At 30.1% G+C, this 12,037-nt stretch overlaps 1 protein-coding gene across 1 annotated transcript in view; it reads left to right on the top strand.

Moving 5' to 3' along the window:
* LOC106877140 (hepatocyte nuclear factor 6) overlaps positions 1-7,893 on the top strand; it is a 147,346-nt gene extending 139,453 nt beyond the window's left edge. The window contains exon 3 of the mRNA XM_089363922.1: positions 834-7,893. Within this exon, the coding sequence (XP_089220048.1) occupies positions 834-1,123 (290 nt within the window). The 3' untranslated portion in view covers positions 1,124-7,893. The remainder of the gene's footprint in view (positions 1-833) is intronic.
* The last annotated feature ends 4,144 nt before the right edge of the window (positions 7,894-12,037 follow it).

Raw genomic sequence — 12,037 nt, 5'->3', positions numbered from 1 at the left:
GAATATATAAACCGGCTCACAAACAATAAAATAAATAAAAAAGAATAAATAAATAAATTTGTTATGTATTTCACCATGTTTCAAATCCCTCATAGACAGACATGTAAATAAACAAACAACCACACATATACACACTGACATACATACATAAATACTTATATATATATATATATATATATATATATATATATATATATATATATATATATATATATATATATGTATATATATATATATATATATATATATATATATATATATATATATATATATATATATATATATATATATATATATATATGTATGTATATATATATATATATATGTATGTATATATATATGTATATTTATATATACATACACATGTATGTATGTATGTATGTATGTATATATGAAGATATAGATATATATGTCTGAAGCTGATAATTTACTCCGTCTCTACAATCTGCTAGTAGCGACGGAGGGATTAGCAACTTCAAACGAATAAACAAATATGAGTCCATCTTCCCCCGTTTGCACTCCCAACTATACACACATACACACACATATACGCCCAGGCATACATATGTAATATGTATGTATATTTACATGCCATGTTCTAATTTGCATTTACTCTTTTAATCATTCATTAATTGTTACAATGTACTGCAGTCTTTATTTATATTATTATTATTATTATTATTATTATTATTATTATTATTATTATTATTATTATTATTATTATTATTATTATTGTTATTACTATTGTTATTATTATTATTATTATCATTCGTGTTACCCGAAGACTTCTAATTATTCTTTTGTTTCTTTTTTTCTTCTTTACCAATTTCTAGCATGCAAACGGAAAGAGCAAGACCAACAAAGTCCCCCAGAAGAGAACAGGCCACCTAAAAAACCAAGACTGGTATTCACCGATATTCAAAGACGCACCTTACATGCAATATTCAAAGAAACCAAACGTCCGTCAAAAGAAATGCAAGCAACTATTGCACAACAGCTGGGTCTGGAAGTCAGCACTGTGGCAAATTTCTTCATGAATGCACGACGACGTTCGGTGGATAAATGGCGAGATGATAACGGCAACAGTCAAAGAGAAAGTGGCTCAACCTGCACTAAAAGCTGAGCAACACCAGCGACGCCAGTCTTACTCTTCTTTATATAAATATACATATATATATATATATATATATACACATATATACACACACATGCATCATATATACATGCATATATATATATATACACACACACACACACATATATATATATGTTTATATATATATGTGTGTGTGTGTATATGTGTATGTGTGTGTGTATATATATATATATGTAAGTATATATACACATACAAAGTTATACATAGCATTGCCAGTTTGACCAATCAGTACATCACATTCGGTTTCTCATTTTACCATTTTGTTATTTTGATAAACTAAAAATTTCCCAGCTCCCCCCACTCCACTTCCTTCATTTCTTTGAAGACCAGTTATTATCTAAAAGACAGACGAAGAATACAAGATTTTAAAATTTGAAACAAAAAAAATAATAATAAAAAAACAAATGTTTAAAAAACAGAAAAAAAGACAAACAAGTGAAAACAAGAACTACAAGAAGATGATGAAGAAATAAACAAAAGCTAGAGATAGATTTTTTTATTGGAAAGATTGAAACAAAAAGAATTCGTTTCAAATGAAATGAATGATGCAGTTTGTATTTAATACAAGTTGCAGCTATTCAGAAAAAAGTTTCCCCTCTTGTTTATATATATATATATATATATATATATATATATGTTCTAGCATGTAAACATACATTTCTAACTAAATATGTAGATTCTGTTATATATGCTACATGGTCACATGTGGTACAAAAACAGTTCACATTTATGTGATGTAAATGTATCATCTGATCGCCATTCTTTATGCAATAGTTTATTTATACGATCTATTAATGAGAAGAAAAAATAATTATATATATATATATATATATATATATGTATATATATATATATATATATATATATATATATATATATATATATATATATATATATATAAGCGTATTTATATTTAAAGTATGCAAAGCAAAGAAGAATTAAATAAAAGACAGACTTGTTCGTAGGAACAACAAATATCAATATCAATAATAACAATATTAATAGTAATAATAATAATAATAATAATAATAATAATAATATTGATAGTAGTAATAATAATGAGAATAATAATGTTTAATGATAGTAACAGTAAAATCATCAACACCACTTTTGTCCTTAAGATATGTTGCCGTCATCTTGGCTGAGTAGAAGTTGCAATTGTTTCATATGAATCATTTTGCAAGATATAAATGGTTGGAGAGATTTTGACTCCGTTATTGGAAAGAAAGACTTAGCTCTCTGAAAAAAGTCGGAGAGTAACAAGAAATGACTACAAGAACAACACGGTCAACTGCAGTAGCTGCACTATTTCAAAAGTACTAGGAATATTTCAATGAACAAAAACAGAAAAAGTCATCGCTTGTGCTTTTGAAAACGCAACTGCGGCTGTTTTGTGCAACTGGAACCATCTGCTTGGAAAAGATGGAGGAAACGAACAGGATGTCTGGGTAGCATTCAAATTATAAAAAATACGTTTGTCATTGTAACGATCATACAAACAACTTTAACGATGACCAAGATAACTAACAACAGCTAACCATGAACTTTGCTCCGCCAACAGTTTAGGTTCTTCAAAGACTTAATTTTTATAGCATTTATATATTGCAAATCATTCTATTCGATGTAAAATAAAACCAACAAAAACAACCATGCTAAGAGCTCTCATATCCGGAATAACTCTGTATTGGTAGGTTTTACTGCAAAAAAAAAAAGAAAAAAGAAACCATGTAGTTACTACGAGCAAATTATCATTATCAAACCAATTGACTTGTAATTTTAAATATTAAACCTAATTAATTAACTACCAAACAACCCACAAATTGCTGATTATTATACGAAGAAAAACAAAAACGAAACAAAAAAAATACACCTTCAAATGAAGACATCTGAAAAATGCTCGTGCTACTAACTCCATTGCAAAGAATATATAAAGGATCGGGAAGGAACCGTGTATATATAACATTGCATCGGTTTGTGGTGAATGCCTCGGTAGCTGGTTTTTCATACAACATCCAAATTTTAAATGGGTTATAGTGATACTATATAACTTTAGAAAGAAAAAGCCACATATATATATACACATACATATATATATATATATATATATATATATATATATATATATATATACATATACATATATCTTCGTGATACGCCAGTAGTAATTAACACTGCAAATACAACAAATACAAAACATACATAAAATACAAAAACAGTATGGGGAGAACCTGCCTTAGCTCCATATTCTATCTGGGGAGAGGAGATTCCAATCACAATCCCTACCATCACCTTAGTTGCCATTTCGGGATTTCAGTAGATGGCTTGCAGCTTCACAAAATCGCTGTGCTGCCTTAAAAAAAAACAATAAAATAGAAAGGAAAATACATGGAGGAAAGAAAAGATTGAAAAACAACAAAACAACAACAATATTAAACTGCTGAACCACATCCAACGGATGGAGGGGAAAAGAAAGAAATTTGTACAAAGGAAAAATTAATGTGCGGATTCCACGTCTTCATACAAGTCATTAATTTTTTTTTTCTTATTAACTTAATTTTCTGTTTATCTGAGTTAGTTATTCATAAATAGAGAGAAAATATAACTGAAAATGACACAAAAAAACAAAAAAAAACAAAAACAAGAAAATAGTAACAAACTATAATATTTAAATACTGGGCTGCAAAGATTTATTATTATTATTATTTTAAATAATGAATTTCTCTTTGCATGGAAAGTGTGTTGGATTTCTTTGAAATAAAACCAGACTTGCTTTAAATGGTTCTTCTACTTGCAAAATATTCTTCAACTGGTTGCATTTATTCTAAAATTTACAACGCTTTTTTAAATCATGTTGAGCGTATCTGCTTTCTTCATGTGCATTCCGGCGCTAGCAACATTAAAGATGGGCACGTTCATAACAGCCAGTCTTAGAGAGAGAGAGAGTAAAGAGGATGAAGGAGAAGAGAACGAGGAGAAAGACAAAAATCGGTCATTGACACAAAAAAGAAGAAGAAAAAGAAAGAATATTCTTCAAACGAAAAGAAAGCCACAAGAAAGAACAAGAACCAAATGACACACATCGCGAGAATTGTAGAGTTCTGCGAGTTGGTCGTTCTGAGATTGCTATTGTTATTCTCTGACATACATACATACATACATACATACCCACATACCCACAGACATACATACATGCATATATACATACATATATACATACATATATATATATATATATATATATATATATATATATATATATATATATGTATGTATGTATGTATCAAGTGGGTATGTATACATATATATCATCCCAAACCCCAAAACGGTTGCACAAGATCATGAGAAACAACAATATCATAGAAATATGAAGAAGATAGCAACTGAAGGCAGCAACACGAGGGATTTCACATAGAGTCTGCCTGTCTGCTCGCCCACTACAGCGTCATGTATCGATAATATACATACATACTTATGTAGAGAGGTTATGTGCCTCCGGCCATTTGAGTCTGGCGAGTCGCCTATACAGCTAAGTGCTTTATAGGTGGGAAACCAATGGTCACTCTCTAACCGGACATAATAAACAACCTTCCGTGTAGTGTGTATATATATATATATATATATATATATATATATATATATATTTGTGTTATCGTGGTTTGAAATCTTCAGTCCTTGCTTCACAATCGTAAATGTAATAACTAACTAAAAGGCGTAATTTGTTCACAACATTTTCTCCTCTCATATAATCTACCTCTGAACGAATGAATATACATACATACATACACACACACATATATGCATGCATGCATGTATATATGTGTGTGTGTATGTGTATGTAAATATGTGTATGCATATATATATATATTTATGCATGTATATATGTTCACAGGGGGAGAGTCAGAGAGAGAGAGAGAGGGAGGGAGAGAGAGATGTCTCGGAATTCAACGGCTCCCTTCTAGTTATGCAAGACGTTAGGAAGGAAGATTTCTTCATCTAGAAAAGGGTTTTCTTTTCTGGAAAATGTCTGATGGTATTCATTTAAATGACTTGTATGCATGTATATATATACATGCTTGTATGTATATGTATATATATATATATATATGTATATATAGATACATACACAAAGAGTTATACTCCTTACCCTCTTATGCAAGGCTGTAATGATCTGCAAGAAGTTTCTTTCTGAAAACAAACGAAAAAAAAGAACATGGTAATGTATGAATAGATGTAGAATATATACAAATATTTATATATATCTACTAAGTTATGAATATATATATATATATATATATATATATATATATATATATATATATATATATATATATATATATATATATATGCATACATGAAAAAATTAACGGACGCCTGTTATCGCCCCTCCCCCGCCCCATCTCCGCCATCCTTATATCACTCCACGTCGCATCTCTGTATCCTTCACTACTTGACACTAATTTCACCCTGCTAGTCTAATTAACTCAATCGAGCATTGATTCCAATAAAGTTTTAATTGTTCTTCAATGGAAAATAAGAATAATAATGATAAAAGAATGAAAAATAATACATAAATAAATATAAGAAAATAAAAGCAGTCACATTTTGGGCAAAAGATTATTCGCTCGCGAACTGATCTCAGTATGGGGGCAAATCAACGGACTGGATTTTAAATAAAAAAAAGAAGAAAAAAAGACCACTAAAAAAAGAAAAAAACACTAAAAAAAATTAACTGAAACAATTAACGCAGTATTTGTTAATGAAAAGAAAAAAGAAAAGACAAATAACAAACATACAACAAAAATATTGTCATTTACAGTATTTACTGAAATGTAATATATATGCATTTAAATATCATGACAACATATACATACATACCTTATATATATATGCATTAACACACATACACACGCAAATATATAATTCTATATAAATTATAGACATGTTGTATAAGCATTCCTTGTTTCAAATGAACCAATCGTTGTTCCAAATGCAATCAATTGATTCATTACTCGCTGCCAGGGTTCATATTCGCTGGATCTAAATAAACTGTTTTTTCGTTTTTGGTTTTTTTTTTTGCGTATTGTAAAATTTTCTATCTGTGTCTGTCTCACTAACTCTCCCTCTCTTTACCTCTGTCGCCACAAATACGAATATACTCATGCACACACACACACACACACACAAGACAGACAAAGTACCTTTGTCTTTTCTCCCCGTCTTTTCTGTCTCTCCCTTTCTTTCTTCAGACACAATCTCTCTTCTCTTTCTCAATAATATAAACGGCAGCCGAGAATTTGGAGGCAATAAAATGAAGAATATACGAAAACAAAAGTGTTTTTTTACACCTAATATCTATATGTAACAACAACAATATCAACATCTAACAAATGAATAAACTGGATAAGAACTTTATTGTATATGGAAAACAAAACGAAACAAAAAAAAAATTATTATAATAATAATAATAATAATAATAATAATAATAATAATAATAATAATAATAATAATAATAAAATGTTGGTTTTGAAATTATGTAAATCATCAATGCAAATAGAAAACAAACAAACAAAAAGATTAGAAAAAAATAGTACAAAAATATAAGGTAAATCATAGGTAAAAATATTTTGAATGATCACAGGAAAAAAAAAATGACCAAATTTCTGCAAACGCTAGAATGGTATATAAAAATATAAAGAAGTAACGTGAAATTATAAAGGGGAAATATATGAAAAAAAAAAAAAAATAATAATAAAATAAACCCAACTGGTTTTAATATTTCAAAAAAAAAAAAACAGAACACACATAAAAAACATAAACGTTGAGAAAGCATAAGTGATGGCACACTGAATATGGTAGCTTCTAATTGTGTGTATACATGTGTGAATATATATATATATATATATATATATATATATATATATATATATATATATATGTGTGTGCATGTGTGTATACCTACATGTATATATATGCATATACATATGTATATATATATATATAGGTGTATGTGCAGATGCATATACACGTATGTGTATTTGCGTGTATATATGCATATACATATGTATACGCATATAAATTGTGTATGTGAGTGAGTGTATGCATGGCTGTAAACGGTGTGTTATGATGAAAAGACTGGTGAGAACATAAATATAAACATGAAACGAAACAACAACAACAAAGAACAGACAAAAAATAAAGAGAAACAAGTTTTACACCATCACATGAAATGTATACTATTGGATGCAATATAAATATATATACATATATATATATACTTATATATATACACATACATGTGGAAACCTGTATATACGTTTGCGTATGTGTTTGTATTGAAGCATATTGGTCTACCTGCGTTAGTGTTTGTGAGAATGTGAGTGCCACTTATATAGTATCACAATGATAACTAGTAGTAGTAGTAACAACAACAACAACAACAACAATAATAATAATAATAATAATAATAATAATAATAATAATAATAATAATAATAATAATAATGACGGCATAGAGTTCAGTTTCTGTGTGCTAGTATTATTTCGATTCTGGTTAAAAATTTAAAATGAGTAATAAAAGGATAAAAAATCCTGGAGGTTTTAGTTTCTTGAAAGAGGTTAAACCATTAAAAAAAAAAAACAATAAGAAGAAACGATATCATGTGAGAAAAATATTGAAACAAAGCGTAATTCTGAAGAGGCGTGAGATTATACACACACACACAAGCATATCTACACACACATATATATACATATTTATATATATATATATATACTAGTGTGTGTGTATGTATGTATATATATATTGTATATAACGGATCATAATCCAAGTTGTCCTCGTGAAGCCCATTTGCATGTTCACATTAATCAAATGTATGTATATAGATGTTATATAGATGTTTTATTTTACATGAGATATACATGGCATTGAAAACTGCGAGGAATTACTTATCAAACCAAAATGCTCGAAAAATTCAGTATATTTTTAATTCCATGTTACACCTGTTTCATAGCAGGATAAAAGTTGCAAAGATATCCATGTAGATCTAACACGTATACTTTTGTGACTTCTATCTTTTAATGAAACACGTATAACACGAAATGAAAAATATACCAAATTTTTCCAGTCTTTTGTTTTGATATATATATACACACACACACATAGTAGTATGTATATATATATATATATATATATATATATATATATATATATATATATACATACACACATACATAATAGTATGTACATGTCTAAAATAGATAATAAACAGAGACAACACTTACATGCAGATAGAATGTGAATAAATTATCTTGCATGCATTAGGTACCCGAGCGAAAAGGAGTATACACGCTTGATTGGAAGGCAATAACCCGTTGAAACTTGTCGAAATGTTCTCGAGTTTGTCTTGTAGAGAAAGTTCTGTTGCCTAACTACAGGATCTAGTCACATTGAGAATTTGAATGTCTGCTTACGAAACGAATGAAAGCATAACAACTTATTCACAATATGTGTGCGCATGTGTGTATGTGTTTATGTATATATATACATGCACATATGTATATATGTGTATATACTTTTTTTTCACACTAATTTTTATTGGCAGTTTACATCGCAGTCTTACTATTTTCCTGATCCGCCCTTCTTGACTTGACCCTTTTTCTTTCTTTTTCTCCTTTTATCACCACACACACACACACACACACACACACACACACACACACACACACACATTAACAGACAGATAACCAAATCTGTCAACAATAAAGGGTGGAAACAAACATTTTTTTTATTAATAATAATGATAATGATAAACAACAAAAATCATCGCCGCCGCCGCTACACTAATTATAGTAATGATAGAATTAGTAATAGCAGTAGTCGTAATAGCTGTTGTAATTGTAGTAGTTGTAACTTTATTATTATTATTATTATTAATAATAATAATGATAATAATAATAATAATAATAATAATAATGGTAATAATAATAATAATAATAATAATAATAATAATAATAATAATAATAATAAAATGACGTGGGTAATTGCCTTCCAGTGAACAGTAATGGTTTTAACAAATATGTATGTGTGTGTGTATACACATACATATATACACATATATACATACGCACACATAAATATATGCATTCATATATATATACATATATGTGTTTGCATTTTATATACATGCACACACATAATTTGGTACTTGTATGTCTGTATGTATGTTTGAACGTAAATCTGTTTAAACATGTATATATGTGCATACATATGCACGTATGTATGTATGTATGTATGTATGTGTGTTTGCATGTATGTATGTATGTATGTATTTGAATATATCTACGTATGGCTAGAAAGTTCTCTCTCACTGCTAATAACAAACCATTTTTTCCCAAATTCATTTTTCTGACTTATTAATAACAGTTTTATCAGATTGTCACAACATCGCGTCTGTCAACCAGTAAACCGCCCTAATGCACCAAATGAAGGTCGGTCGTATGTCTGTCTCTACGGAAGACAGATTGCCGAGTTCGAGTCACGCCTTGGTTGACTTTAGGAAGAGGAATTTCATAAGTGTTAACCATGTTTTCTAAGGACTGATTCTTAATTCCTTGTGCCAATTTAATAACTCATCATCATCATCATCATTGTTATCATTATTATTATTATTATTATTATTATCATTATTATTATTATTATTATTATTATTATTATTATTATTATTATTATTATTATTATTATTATTATTAATGGCGCTGAGTTGACAGAAACTTTAGTTCGTGCCTAAGTCGTCGAATTCGCTATCCATCTGTCTAGGGCGGGCTGTGAAGTCGGTGTCAATAGCATAACTACCAGTCATTGAAATGAGGATTGACGGGAAACTACTATGAGAAGCCAGTGTGACCATCATTGTTCGCTGGTGTCATTGTTGCTTGTAGGCAATCGGATACATTGATAGATTAGAGGCCATTTATAGGCTGACTGACATTTTCAGTTGGGTGTGTGGGATTCTTGCAACGTTAGTTACAGGATGAGTAACCAGCGACCATTCAATCTCGGTGCAGTTGATTCGCAGAGATTCTGTGAAAACGTATTAAAGGGAGATCAATTGTGAACCTTTACTATCCGTGTTCATATAAACAGCGCCGAGAGGTGAAAGTTGGCTTTTAATTTTCCGGCACTCGATGTGATGTTCATATGATATATCCTAGATAAGAATAGAATTACAATGGCAGCCGCGGTCCAGCTGTGACTCTCACCTCTGATCAACTTCCAATCTACTTAACTACATACTAATGCATCTACCGTCGATTAGTGGAAGATAAATCTCCGGCTGGCAGAGATTCTGCACCAGTTCCAACTCCTCACTGATGTCATCTTTTTTTCATCTATTTATATATTTCGCTTAAGTTGCTAATACCCCGGAGAAAAGCATGAATCTGTGGCCTTGCATTTTAAAACAAATCATCATCGTCATTAACATCATCATCATCATCATCATCATCATCATCATCATTATTATTATTATTATTATTATCATCATCATCATCATCACCGTCGTCGTCGTCATCGTCGAAGTCATCATCGTCATCATCATTATATTGTAACCATTATTATTATTATTATTATTATTATTATTATTATTATTATTATTATTATTATTATTATTATTATTATTATTATTATTATCTATGTAGACACTTCTAAGAAAATAGCATGATGCAAATATTTTTTAAGGGAAAATCTCAGAGAGCAATTGAACATTTATATGCATATTTCTCAAACATGTACATTATTCTTTTTGAACAAAGCGAACACCTGATGTTCTTCTGAAACCATAAATAACAACAACAACAACAGCAACCATTACACTAAAGATGGTTTCTAATTTAGGCGCAAGACCAGCAATTTTGAAGGTAGGAATTGATGCCATTAATTCTAGTACTTGCCTAGTATTTCATGGTATCGACCCCGATGGATAAAAGACAAAGTGACCTCAATAATAATAATAATAATAATAATAATAATAATAATATTAATAGTAATGGTGATAGTATGTTTGGCAGGAGGTAACACTCGATCGTATAGGCTCCAATACATGGTTTGTACTTAGGTATTTTATCGATTAATAGGCATCCCCCTTTTTTGTTTTGTAAAAAAAAAAAGAAATTGCATTCATTTAACACAACACCTTCCCATGTATTTCAGAATTCAGTTAAAATTCAATACACCTTGATTTGATATGCTCCTGAAATTCCAACTTTGGACACCCATATATTAAGGTTTCCATTTTTGATGTCCGCTCTCCCCACACTCTTTTATCTTACTCTAGCTTCAGCCATTGGACTGCGGCCATTCAATATCTTTTGCCGAACCACTAAACAGGGACTTAAACAAACTAACATCAGTTGTCAAGTGATAGTGGGAGACAAATATAAAGACACACACACACACACGTATATACGACGGGCTTCTTTCAGTTTCCGTCTACGAAATCCACTCACAACGGTTTGGTCGGCTCGCAGATATATTAGAAGACATTTGCACAAGGTGCCGTGCAGTGGGACTGAACACGGAACCATGAGGTTTGGAAGCGAACTTCTTGCTGACCATAATTTTAAATTGTCTTTAATGAAGAAATGCAGAGAAAACACACCTATACATGTTACACACACACACACACGCGCACTCACACACACACACACACACACACACACACACACATAGATTCACTCCTGTACATGCACACACAGACAGCAGCAAACAAGCACGATATGGGTGGTTTCCCTGTTATTTAAATAGTGCCAATGTTAGCCTTTATGCACTTGTTGTCATTTCCTTTCACCGATTCTGTTCTTTCACACACACACACATACACACACA

Source organism: Octopus bimaculoides, chromosome 15 (genome assembly GCF_046866305.1).
Source record: "Octopus bimaculoides isolate indiv1 chromosome 15, ASM4686630v1, whole genome shotgun sequence".
Lineage (NCBI taxonomy): Eukaryota > Metazoa > Mollusca > Cephalopoda > Octopoda > Octopodidae > Octopus > Octopus bimaculoides.
The sequence above is the reverse complement of the archived record's forward strand: the minus strand, read 5'-3'. Positions and strand labels throughout refer to the sequence as shown.